At 36.7% G+C, this 13,917-nt stretch overlaps 1 protein-coding gene across 1 annotated transcript in view; it reads left to right on the top strand.

Moving 5' to 3' along the window:
- The window catches only part of ROBO1 (roundabout guidance receptor 1), a 406,812-nt gene extending 394,337 nt beyond the window's left edge, over positions 1-12,475 (top strand). Inside the window, exons 27-29 of the mRNA XM_073804384.1 lie at positions 2,279-2,587; positions 9,110-9,303; positions 10,786-12,475. Of these exons, the coding sequence (XP_073660485.1) occupies positions 2,279-2,587; positions 9,110-9,303; positions 10,786-10,800 (518 nt within the window). The 3' untranslated portion in view covers positions 10,801-12,475. The remainder of the gene's footprint in view (positions 1-2,278; positions 2,588-9,109; positions 9,304-10,785) is intronic.
- The last annotated feature ends 1,442 nt before the right edge of the window (positions 12,476-13,917 follow it).

A 13,917-nucleotide genomic window follows, 5' to 3' on the forward strand; every position in this document is an offset into this window, starting at 1 on the left:
ACAGCTGGTAGTAAGATGGTACCTCAAGCTTTCTGCTTTCAAAAACCAATACAACAAATTCTAATGCCTTAGTTATATAGCACATAAGGTCAAAAGAAAATTAGTTTTTAAAAATTCGTATCTACTTAAGGAACAAAAGAAAAGGATTAATTATTTTTTAAAAAAATAAAATAATGAGAAATACTAGATTAAAACTGATGCTTCCTAGAACCCTTAATTTGCTATTATATTAAGAACTTTCAAGGCACAATTTTAATATTCAAGAGTTTATTATGCTGGTATATGTAAATGATAGTCAGTGGACCATTGCTAATAATAGTAAAATATCTGGAAATAACCTAAATATTCCTCTGTAGGGATTGATATGAATAATGATATATTCATAAAACAGAACATTATACAAACTTTTCATAAAAAGAGGTAATTATATGTACACATATGAAAATGTATACAACTACACAGGTGAAAAAAGTGCAATCCCTTTTACGTTACTAAGAAAGCAGACAGCCACTCTACACAATCCCAGATGTGGCCATTTTACATAGTTCCTAATGTGAATGGTGTTCCCTGGAGTTTTGCAACTTGGCAGCCCTGCTTTAGATGCATAAATAATTTCTGGAATGATCTATAAAAACCTATTCAAACTGATTACCTCTGCACCAATACTGAGGATTGGAAATGAAGGTAGGGAGGTATAAAGGATTGTATTTCCTAGTCTTTATGTACTTTTGAATTTTTACCATGTGAGTGTATATTTTTTGTGGAAAATCTTAATGTTAAGTTTGTAATAACTAAGCATTTAATACATGTTCTGTACATGTTTTAGTTGACTTATTCTATCACACAGACATTTCTCTGCAAATATGGAAACATTACCATTTCTAAAGTCATGACGAAAAAAACTATGCTGATAATTCCCAAATCTCTGTGTCTCTGGTTTTGACCTCCCTTGAAATTCAGATTTTATGTACAACGACCTGCTGGACATCTCTATCTGGATACTTCAAAAGCCCCTCCTATTTACTTTTCTAGAATGGAACTCACGTTCTTCCCTTACAAACCATCTCTTCCTCACCCCTATATTCCTCATCTTCAGAGATGTTTCTCTCATTCCTCTAGTCAACTGTGGCAAAAATCCTAAAAGTTATCTAATGGATAGTCTTCCCCTATTATATTCAATTGATCATTAAATAATACTGATTTTTTCTTCCTTTTACTTTCTCAAACATATCTACTCTCCATCTGAACAGGCAACAATACAATTCTATCTCCTATCATTACTTACTGAGCTATTAAAATAACTTCTTGGCCTCCTGGATTCAAGACTTTCCTTTTAATCCATCCTCCAGACTACACCAGAACAGCCTAAAACTGGAAGCTATTCATAGTCTTCTATTAACTTTCCAGCTATTACTAGGTTATTTACTTGTTTTCCCTGGAGTATGTACATAGGAGTCATTTTTAAAAAATAACACCACTTAAAGGAAATGAATTTTCTAGAAATCAAATTTTATGCCTAATTTTATCTTTAAGTATGTCTATAATAGAAGTTGAATTATATATAATATCCAATTATGTGTAATATATTAATATATAATTATAGATATAGATTAAATTATATTTATACTAGTGATCATCTTGTTTAAAATCTGTGGGTGCATATACAAAGTGGAGAGATCCCATCAGTGAATGGTAGATTGTGAACATCCGATAGAATGAAATAGTAGTATAAACAACACTGAACCAAAAATTAAGAATTTGGGGGCATTAGTCCTGGTTCTGATCATATTTACCTTTAAGATTGGAAAATAACTTAAGATCTGTGTGTTTGAGTTTCCCTATCTACAAAATGAGAAAGGATTCAGGGTGGATTAGGGATGGCAAATAGGTCTCAACTCAAGTGCCAGCCTCAGTCAATTTGAAGTGATTGCCTCAAGCGTAAGGGTATCCATCTGGAATCAGCAACATTCCGCTGAAATCAATTGGGAAAATCTGCCGTGGTTGCAGTAGAGAAAGTTATGGCATACATACCCACCATGGTAGCCATCCCAAGACCAGATAACCTCTAAGTCCCAGCTCTATGATTCAATATTCCTGTGCTAGATAAAAATGAGAGTACATTAAAATTGTTGGTCATCTTATTCCTTGGTTGCCTTCAGTTGTTCCAGTTCATTTAAGATATATTATCTCACAGTTGAATGTGACTCTAATGGCAATGCTAATGTTGACAACTTTATAAGTGGCAAACTTTTACAGTATTTTAAATATTTCTTTTTAGATCTTCCACCTCCTCCTGTGCCACCTCCTGCTATAAAGTCACCCACTGCCCAATCCAAGGCACAGCTGGAGGTACGACCTGTAATGGTGCCAAAACTCCCTTCCATAGAAACGAGAACAGACAGATCATCAGAGAGAAAAGGAGGCAGTTACAAGGGGAGAGAAGTATTGGATGGAAGACAGGTTGCTGAAATGCGACCAAATCCAGGTGACCCCAGAGAAGCACAGGAACAGCAAAATGATGGGAAAGGACGAGGAAACAAGGCAGCAAAACGAGACCTTCCACCAGCAAAGACTCATCTCATCCAAGGTACTGATTTAGTCAAGCAGCCAATAAATATAGATTGAACATGTTTGCATGGTACTCTGCTAGGTTCTTTAGGATCCTGTGCAAAGGGTGAGATTTAGAAATTTGCTCTCTGTTGGAGGAGACAGGCATGCTCCCAGATAATTTGAATACAGTTAATTCTAATACATGACATATGCAAGTCTTCCTTGGAGAGGTGCCAACTGAGTTGAATTTTAAAGGAAAGCATGATTTCCACAAGTTAAACAGGGAGAAGGGGATATCTGGCAAAGGAAATTAGTGGTGAAAAAATATGAAAGTGGGAAAATGAATGTTTGATGAATACTTATTTACAGTTTGGCTGGAGAATTAGATACTTGGGGACAGGGACAAATGGTAAAAGATACAGCTAGAAAGGTGGTTTAGCCTGACTGGGAAGGCAGGGAATACTATTCTGAAGAGTCTGGGATTTATGATATGGGCAGTGATGAGCCAGCCAAAAATCTGATCAAGAAATTACATAATCAGATTTGTGTTTTAAAAAAATAAGTGACAGCACTCTACAGTGAAGGAAGAGTCGGGAATTGGGTAGCTGAAAGTATCAGAACATTGCAAAATAATCTAGGTATAAAATATGAAAGCACTGAATTAAAACAGTTATGCAAATTAGAAGGAGAAACAAGCTACATAGGCATTTCAGAGGTAGACCTTATAGGACTTGGTGACTAATTGAATGTAAAAAAGTAAAATGAACTAATGAAGTAAAAGAAAAGTTACTCAGATGTTAACGAGATGGCTCTCTATGACTAGTGGAACATAATTGTATTAACCAATGTAAAGAAGAATGGGGAAAAGGAAAAAAGTCTTGTGGAAAATAACTTCAGTTATGAATGGATTAAGGTACTGACAAGAACACAGATATGAAGAAAATCAATAAGAACTTAGAGAACTAAGTTTAAAGATCAGGAGAAAGGTTGTAGGTAGAGAGTGGATTTTAGAACCAGCAACACAGAGGTGAAAATTGTTTGAATTACAAAAGCTAAATTATCTTGCAGTGAGTGATACGGTAGATAATGTTTAACAATCAGTTCTCTGGAAAGAAAACAAAACAAACCTCCAGTTTGTAGCCATTTGCTTACTTCTGTTGTGCAATTACTTCCAAAATGGCTAGTTTCAAGCTACTAATATGAAATCAGTGTATGTGGAGTTGGGAGGAGACGAGTACAGTGAGCTCTTATGAGAACAAGTGAGCTCTCTCCAACACACCACAGTCAGAGATGATTGTATTTAAAGGTTACCCACGGGGAGAGGGAAAGGGGGAGGGGCAGGATAGGAATGGGGAATAAAGAGGTACAGACTACTATGTATAAAATAAATAAGCTACAAGAATATATTGTACAGCACAGAGAATATAGCCATTACTTTAAATAGAGCCTAATGTATAAAAATATTGAATCACTCCGTTGTGCACCTGAAACTAATATAATGTTATAAATCAACTACACCTCAATAAAAATACATACATACATACATACTTACATGTTCGGCAGAGGGACATTCTATATAGAAACTGAGGTGGATGTACCCAGTGATATAAAATAATCAAGCTATCCAAGCTAGAAATAATAGTATCCTAGAAAGAATGGAGATAGAAATTTTAAGATAGGAAGGAATATAAAATGCCACAGAAGTAAAAGGTAGGTGTGAATGGGGGTGAGGGTGAGAGAATGGGTGGAGGACACACAGATTTTACAAAATGTTTTTTGTGGGTTGTATTTAAAAGAACTGTTTTTAGTGGAGTAGTCAGAATAGAATCCTGCCTGTAGGGGGCTGGAAAGTGAATGGAAGTTGTGGAAGGGGGTGATGAGTATGGGCTCTTCGCAGAAGGTTGGGAAGGAGAAGAGAGGTCGAGGTAGGGTTTGACAGGAAGGCAGAATCTGTGAAAATGTTTTAGGATAGTGTATTTGAACATTATTATAGAATAAGGAGAAGAAACTATTTAGGCAGAAGAGATACAAGAAAAGGAAGGTGATTGATGAAGGAATCAGGAAAGAATGATGGGGAAATGAATCTTAGAAGGCTGTAAGTGCACTTTAACTACAACTGTATTTTCAAAGCTGTACTTTGGTAAGATTAGACATCTATTGTTCTATTTACTACGGGCATCGGGTCATTAGCAACTTCCTTTCAATATGGAAGACAGTTTCACTTTGTTCTGTGACAGAAGCCTGAATCCCTCATCCAGGCATGGACTCAGCCGTGAAATGATGGTAACACTGTGCATTCCTATGTGACCGCAGAGTACTTGGTGACATCACCACAATCTGAAGTTTGAAAAACTTTGCTTGTTTTTGTCAGTTAAGCCAAAGGTGATCTGAACTTTTAACTTTGTGTGATTATACTCCAAGTAGTGATTCATAAATTATGAAATTTATGTCTGGCTGAAAGTGCAGACCAATTTGCTGCTCACAGGCAACCTTCCTCCAAAGTAAGCTCAATTCTTCAGGAGAAAATTTTACAACTCGGAAAGATCTTGGTGTATGCATAATTAGAACAAAGAGATGAAATTATGTGTCTTTTAATTATCAATTCTGTACATTGCTATAATTTTAACCTTCATAATTCAATTTACATTATTTATAATAAAAGAGGCTCCCTGATTTACATGTGTAACAAATGGTTATTTTTAATTAAGGAGGGTGGTCTTCTAGACTTCAGGGTCTGATATTTTTGCTGACATTTACCTCAGTTAGTTCAATTTATTTCTACATATATCAAACATCTACTGTGTTATTAAGCATTGTACTAGTTCTGAGATTTTTGCGGAAACATGAACCTTGACCTCAAGGAGCTTATAGTCAGAGAGGGAGACAGGTATCTATAGATTCACAGGTACACTCATATATTTTTTTTAACATCCTTATTGGAGTATAATTGCTTTACAATGTTGTGTTAGTTTCTGCTGTATAACAAAGTGAATCAGCTATACGTATACATATATCCCAATATCTCCTCCCTCTTGCGTCTCCCTCCCACCCTCCCTATGCCACCCTTCTAGGTGGACACGGAGCACTGAGCTGATCTCCCTGTGTTATGCGGCTGCTTCCCACTAGCTATCTATTTTACGTTTGGTAGTGCATATATGGGCATGCCACTCTCTCACTTCATCCCAGCTTACCCTTCCCCCTCCCTGTGTCCTCAAGTCCATTCTCTGCATCTGCGTCTTTATTCCTGTTCTGCCCCTACGTTCTTCAAAACCACTTTTTTTTTTTTAGATTCCATATATATGTGTTAGCATACAGTGTTTGTTTTTCTCTTTCTGACTTACTTCACTCTGTATGACAGTCTCTAGGTCCATCCACCTCACTACAAATAACTCAATTTCATTTCTTTTTATGGCTGAGTAATATTCCATTGTATATATTTGCCAGGTCTTCTTTATTCAGTCATCTGTCTATGGACACTTAGGTGCTTCCATGTCCTGGCTATTGTAAATAGAGCTGCAATGAACATTGTGGTACATGACTCTTTTTGAATTATGGTTTTCTCAGGCTATATGCCCAGTTAATGTTTATGATGCTCTGATACTTGAGAGTCCAGAGAAGAGAAAATTAGCCCAGTCTTGTGGGAGATGGAATATAAAGAAAGACTTCTTGATCTTTCCTGGTGGAAATGACCCATAAGCTGAGTGTCCAGGATGGGTGGAATTTAGCTTAAGTAGGAAGAGTGGATAGATTGTTCTGGAAGAGAAAGTCAGCATGAAAGGTTGAGGTACATTGAAGAGGCTGTAAGAAATTCAGTATTACTAGACATTAAACATGGTAAAGTGGTAAAAATGAAGCTCTTGCAGTAAACGTAAGCTTAAATCAGAGAGAGCCTGTAGTTACTATAAAAGGAAGGTGCCTGAGTAAGCCAATTTAGAGGGAAATAACTTAAGAAGCAGAGACCTGTTAGAAGATATTTTCAACCCCCAGAAGAGATGTAGAGAATATAAACCAAGCTGTGGGAGCAGGGATGAGTGAGTGGGAAAATTCAGGAAACTTCTTAGAGTTAAAATCATCCTTACATGTTATATAGTTGAATGTGTGGAAAAGATACATTTTAAGGGTTATGGGAAGGTTTGTTGGAAGGGAGGGAAGATCCTGAAATAATTCCAGTTTTCTGTCTTAGGTATCTTAATGATGAGTGATGTCATTGGCTACATTAGGGAATACAGAGAGGGAAGAAATCTCAGAGAAGTGGACATGATGAAGTCAATGTTCAACATGTGGAGTTTGAGGGACCCTCAAGAGGGAAGTGTTCAACCAGGCAGAGTTCAGGAAATATAAATTAATAACTCATCATGATGAGTTAAAAGTTAAGCCACTCATTCATTCAATCAGCATACTTACTGATGGCCTATTCTATGTCAAACTGAGAGTGTATCAGTACACAAAGCAGAGAAAAATATCTGCCCTCATGGCAGCTGTATTCTAGAAAAGTTTACAATATGAGAGAATGGATGAAATCACCCAGGGTGAGTGGAGAAAAAGGTTTTTCTGTACACACACACACGTGTGCACGTGCGCACGCTGGACCAAAAGCAGAAACCTGCAGGAAGGGCATCAACATAAGGGCATCTGCACAAGAAGAACCCACAGAAGATTGGCCAGGAAGGAAGGAGGGATATAGGAGCTAAGAGAGTAGTAATGTTTAAATTGATAGTGGTTTTCAGATGAAGGGCAGTGAGAAGTCCAGAGACGTAAGGGCTGAAACATGATTAGCATTATCAAAGTCAACAGTGAATTTTCTCAGTTTCCTTGTAGTAATGTGGGCATGAGTAGATTTCAGTGGGATACAAAGTGAATGGGAGTTGTGACGACCAATATTGAGTCCAGGTTGCTTTTCAAGAAGCTTTGCTAAGCAATCAGTAGATAAAGTATTGATTTATGTAGAGCACAGACTTAGGGGAAAGCTTTTAGCAAATGAGATATTTTGTCATAATGTAGTTTGTCAAAAACTAAATTCAGTAGAGGAAGGTGGATGAAACAGGGACTGGAGACGAAGGTCACAGAGGACCAAGTGCCGTGAAGCTAGGGTGCAGGTGTAGTGGTCCACATGGACTGTGAAACCCCAGAGAGTCAGAAGTCTGCGTCAGGAACTAAAGTTGTGATGAATAGAACAGGAAAAAGGTATCATCAGGGTGGACTACACAGGCTACGTAACTCGACTGCTTGGCCCTCACAAGAGGAGGATGTTTTTTGTGGAGGAGCAGTGATTTAGAGCTGGTGTTAGTGAGCTAAAGGCAAACCTTCCTCCTTCCACTGCAGGGAACTGCAGTGGAAACTTTAGGGGAAATCAGATTTCATTCAGGTAATGTGGGCCGTAGAGGAAGCTTTTAGAGGAGGAAAACAAAAGGGCATGAGGAAGAGGTTTTGTTTTGCTTTTTTTTTATGTGTTTGGTGTCCAAAGGGTAGAATGGATAGGCTTTGGAGAGAAGCGAGCAGTCGGAAGATGCATCAATAGATGCAGCACCAAATTTAAAGCAGTATGGAGCTAGAAATTCAGGAGACAGTACTAAACTGGAGTGGCTTGTTTGTTTATTTATTTATTTATTGGCTGCATTGGGTCTTGTTGCTGCATGCAGGCTTTCCCTCTAGGCGAGCAGGGGCTAGTCTTCATTGCGGTGCACAAGCTTCTCATTGCAGTGGCTTCTCTTGCTGCGGAGCACAGGCTCTAGGCACGTGGGCTTCAGTAGTTGTGGCACTCGGGCTCAGTAGTTGTGGTTCACGGGCTCTAGAGCACAGGCTCAGTAGTTGTGGCGCACAGGCTTAGTTGCTCCGCGGCATGTGGGATCTTCCCGAACGAGGGATTGAACCCGTGTCCCCTGCATTGGCAGGCGGATTCTTAACCACTGCGCTACCAGGGAGGTCCCCTGGAGTGGCTTGTTTTTTGAAGCTAGCAATGATGTCAGGCTTTTGAGAATCAGGGTTTCACAATTTAAAATATGATATTGAAATGGTAGTTGGCATCTAGAAAGTGAATCCGGGCTTGGCTCTGTTTTGGTGATTCGAGAAGACTGGGCTTTTTTTCTATCAATGCCTTATAATTGCTTCATAATTTACATAGGGACATATTAGAATGTCTCACTTGTTTTCACATCAACACTAGCAGCTCCTCTGAGTGTAGATACTATTATCACTTTTTTAGAAAAGTTGAAACTAAAGCCTAAAATAATGGGAGATCACATGGTTAAGGATAGAACTGGAAGCCATGTCTGACTCCAGGTTTGGGTTCCCTCTTTTAAGGATGTTGATCTCAAGTGAATTTGAGGTAGACAAGAGCTTATGAGTAGAGTCAACAAAAATCCCAACCACTACTAGGAAAACAGCAAGGTTGTTATTTTCAAAAGACATTGCTGCCTTGTTCATTACTGTTATAAAACGTCCTCATTTATTCCTCAGAAACACTGATGTTTCCCCATTCAGAATTACAGACACAAGTGATACATTATACAATGAAATGTACAGTGGTGTTCATACGCACTTATTATATTTCATTACACAGAGGATATTCTACCTTACTGTAGACCTACTTTTCCGACATCAAATAATCCCAGAGATCCTAGTTCTTCAAGCTCAATGTCATCAAGAGGATCAGGAAGCAGACAAAGAGAACAAGCAAATGTAGGTCGAAGAAATATTGCAGAAATGCAAGTTCTTGGAGGATATGAAAGAGAAGATAATAATGAAGAATTAGAGGTATCTATAATTTTTTTCACGTTTCCCAACATTAGACTAGTTTTTATATCAGTCTCAAAGTTAAAAACATCATCAGTCTACAGAAATGTTACTGTTTCATCACAAACCCTGTCACTGATGCCAGCAAATGAAATTCTGAGAATTTAATGATTTTTTTGAAATGTGTTCCAAAGTTTTAAATGGTAATAACAGCTTCTTTTTAGGTCTTAGGGTTCATATTTATCTGTAGCTATTCACATAGGAAATATATATGGCAAAAATGTTGTTAGGATATAAGAACTGTTGATCTAGATAATTATGATTCATAATATTACAGTAGGTTATAAAAACCCAGTAAAGTGACAGAGTTATCAGGTGTGAGTGCGGGTGTTTTGCCTGCGTTACCTGCCACCCTAGTGATCACTGGAGTTAATCAGGATGACCTGGCCAACTCGTTCATCTTCAGTCTTTTGAAAATGGGAACCTGATACTTGACACTGACCTTCCCAATCTTCTTGAGTCAAAGATACACTCCTTTGTTGGAATCTATAGGTAGTGTTTTAAGATAGAGTTGGCAGTAAATCACATCATATTATAAAATCATCCCTGTTTTTAAGATTGTGTTTTCATCATTTAATAAAAACACAAGCTGGGGACAAATTTATCTTACAAATATATTTAATCTCAAGCAGATTGTTTAAGTTGAGTGTTAAACTAAAACTTTTTATAATACAAGATGAAAAATTATAATTAATTATGTCAAATTGAATTTTCTATAATGCCCAATATATCAATATTTTGATTTTGAGGTTTGGAATAAGAAGGCTTTCCTGGGCTTCCCTGGTGGCACAGTGGTTGAGAGTCCACCTGCCGATGCAGGGGACACGGGTTTGTGCCCCGGTCCGGGAAAGATCCCACATGCTGCGGAGCGGCTGGGCCCGTGAGCCATGGCTGCTGAGCCTGTGCGTCCGGAGCCTGTGCTCCACAACCGGAGAGGCCACAACAGTGAGAGGCCCGCGTACCGCAAAAAAAAAAAAAAAAAAAAAAAAAAAAAAAAGAAAAAAGGCTTTCCTTTTGCAAATGCTGTTAGAAAAGTTATTTTTTAGGTTTTTGATTGTTTTTCTTTAGAAGAGCCCTTTTGGGGAAAAAAGTCATCATAGACAACCTACTACTTAAAACCAATAAAAATTGAGCTATAATGTTGAGTTGAGGCTGGGGGAGTAAAGAACTTGGCCTCTTCCTTCTCCTCTCACCCTGTGCCACACCTGCCAACACCCAGACACTGTGTGGAACACAGTTTAGTACTTGTTAGAGAACTATTAGATTTGCTATCAAAACCAGCTAAAATTGACAAATTAATATGTTGCCATGAGCACTTTCTAGTGTAGCTAGTTAATGAATGAAGAAACACAAATTATAAGAATAAAAACATATAAATAAATATGAAATAGGACAATACTCTAAGATTTATTTTAAAATTTAACAAGAACTGATCTCTTACAGGAAACTGAAAGCTGAAGACAACCAGAGAGGCTTGTGAGATCTAATGTGAAAGTTATCACTCAAGATGCCTCGTGTCTGATGACATATGACGCCAGATAAAATGTTCAGTGCAATCAGAGTGTACAAATTGTCGTTTTTATTCCTCTTATTGGAATACCATTTTTTTTAAAGTTTATTGGGGTTTTATTGTTGTTGTTTGATCCCTATCCTTACGAAGAACCTCCCTATTCCCCTCACTGTTGGAACAAATCATTACACCTTGCTTCCAGCAAGGGAAGTATTTGACTTCTTGCTTCAGTCATCAGCCAGCAGGAGAGAACAAAACAGTTCTTTTGCATTTTGCCCCTGAGATGTGGCATTGCACTGCTTATATACCAAGCCAATTTACAGCAAAATATTGATCAAAGATACAAAGTTGACTAATCAACCTCATGTCAAGGGCTCTCAAGTTATAATCTTTCTATAACCAACTGCTAATGCAAACTAAAACATAACTTCATTTTAACATGATTTTAAAATCAGTCTTTCATACCACCCTCTTCTGGGAGAAAAAAAATACGTAGCAAATGCAGAACAACCACAAACAATTTGAATGGGGTAGAAACATTGTAAATATATACTCTTTGCAACCCCTGGTGGTACTTTACTTTGTCTTCATTTCAATCATTGAAGTATATTCTTATTGGAAATGTACTTTTGGATAAGTAGGGGTAAGCCAGTTGGATATCTGGTTGTCAAGTCATTGTCATAAGTCAGCCTAGCAAAAACCTTGTTCTATTTTTCAATCAAAAAGCAATTATAAATGCATATTACAAACAAATGGATGTTTTTAATGACCAATTGAATAAGGACATCCCTATCTTAACTGGCCTAAATTTCTTCTGGTAGTGTCAGTTCAAATTTCAGAAGTGCCACTTAAGGAAGTTTGATTTTTGTTTTTGTAATGCACTGTTTTTAATCTTTTTTTTTTTTTTTTTTTGGTTTTAAAAGCACAATCACTAAACTTTATTTGTAAACCATTGTAACTATTAACCTTTTTTGTCTTATTGAAAAAAAATGTTGAGAAGCGTTTTTAACCTGTTTTGTTAATGCTCTATGTTTGTATTTGGAATATTTGAATGATGACAGATGGTGAAGTAACGTGCATACTTTATTGTGGGCCATGTACGCAATGGTTCTTACTTTTCCCGGACTTAAAGAAAAAAAGGTTTAAGTTTGTTGTGGCCAATGGTGAAACTTACAAGATTTCCTTATAAGCTCAAATAGAGGCATTACTTGCTTTGAATTGCCAAATGATGCCCTCTGACTGTAGATTTTTATGATCCTTTTTTTGTCATTATATAAATTTCATTGACTTTATAATTGGTGCTATTGAAGAAAAAAAAAATGTACATTTATTCAAATATAGGTATCAGGCCTGACCCCACTGGAAAACAAAGCCAAACAAAACTGAACCACAAAAAAAAAAAAAGGTGGTGTTCACCAAAAACTAAATGTGTTCATTTAGATAATTTGAAATTTACATAGAAAAGGTGTGCAGTACTAAGGGAACAATCCATGTGATTAATGTTTTCATTATGTTCATGTAAGAAGCCTCTTATTTTTAGCCATAATTTTGCATACTGAAAATCCAATAATCAGAAAAGTAATTTTGTCACATTATTTATTAAAAATGTTCTCAAATACATCATTCTTTCTTGTGTTGATTTCTTTTTTTTTGCATTGTGTTATCAAATGTATACCATTTAATCACAGAGTTGTGCTGTCTTAACATGTCACCACTGTATTATCAAATGTGTAAAAATTCTCTTTTATGAACAGCCAGGTTTTACTTGTAAGGAAAAATTCTCATTTTACTTTTCTGAAATTAAAGATATAAGATGAATCATAAACTAAAAGTTAGTCGTTTAATCAGAGAGTAACTTTGTCAATATTAAAAATGTACTAAAATGTTTATGTGTATGAATCTGAATTTCAGTTAACCTATTTCTGAAATAGTCAGAATTCAACTACGATAAATCTGACTTGTAAAGTTTGGACTACTTATGTTTTGTCAGCAAGAAAATTATGTAAATCCAAAAGGTTTATCTGTAATTATCTGCTTTCTGGTTACAAATATATGTGAAATTTTGAGAATACAATACCTATCATATACCAGGTTGCATACTATTGTTCATTAGATTAAAGTTAGCATATTTAGTTATTCAACTTTGGATGAATGAAGTGGGCATCATGTCTTGGAAGTTCCAAGGGCAATAGAATTTAGTGAAAGTTTTTTTCCTATGACATATACATTGCTAAATTTTGTGTTGATCATACTTTGAAAATATGGAAAAAATGGGGGTGATCATTTGAAATTTAATTTTACAAAAATGAAGTAACCACCAACTACCTAGAGATGAACAGGTCCATAGGTCAAGAAGTCAGTTTCCAAGCTATATCAAAGAAAAAAATTTGGAGAGATATGTTTATGGCCTAATTTTTCTTTTCCTTTCGGTGAGTTGACTAAAATTAAGTTAGTCTCTCTTTTGTAGTATATGATATACATACAAATTATGTGTATCAGAGGGCCTGAGTTTGACTCCCAGTTTTGTCATGGGCTGTGTTTCCTTGGACATATCACTTAACCTCTAAGGCTCAGGTACTTCACCTGTAAATTCAATAATACCTACCTCATGGAGCTATTGTCATGATTTAGTGAATTCATGTGTATGACGTGGACTCTGTAAACCTCCAAAACAATACAAGATATTGTTGTATTTATGGACTGAAATCATTGCACACATGCTATCTCCACTTTTCACACATAGTCTGTTCCCCGTAACCTGCAAAGAGTTTTTCTAAAAAGGTCAAAAAGTAAGTGTGGTTCAAGGATGGGGGTGGTTCCATTTCCGGTGAGTAAAATTCACAGTGAAATACCTAATTGTGGAATAAATTCTTGGTGTTTTAGCTTGTTTCCTTGCTTTTGAATTCCTGAGGGCAAGGATATGACATTTTCAGCATGTATTTCACAATTCAGGGGTGTAAGCATATGACTTGAGGTCTCAATGACTAGACTTAGTGTCTATTTTGGGCTGCTGTTCCAACTAGTGGCAGAAAATACTGTTAATGCCAGGGGAACTCAGTTATATC

The sequence above is a fragment of the Tursiops truncatus genome, chromosome 4 (assembly GCF_011762595.2).
Source record: "Tursiops truncatus isolate mTurTru1 chromosome 4, mTurTru1.mat.Y, whole genome shotgun sequence".
Classification (NCBI taxonomy): domain Eukaryota; kingdom Metazoa; phylum Chordata; class Mammalia; order Artiodactyla; family Delphinidae; genus Tursiops; species Tursiops truncatus.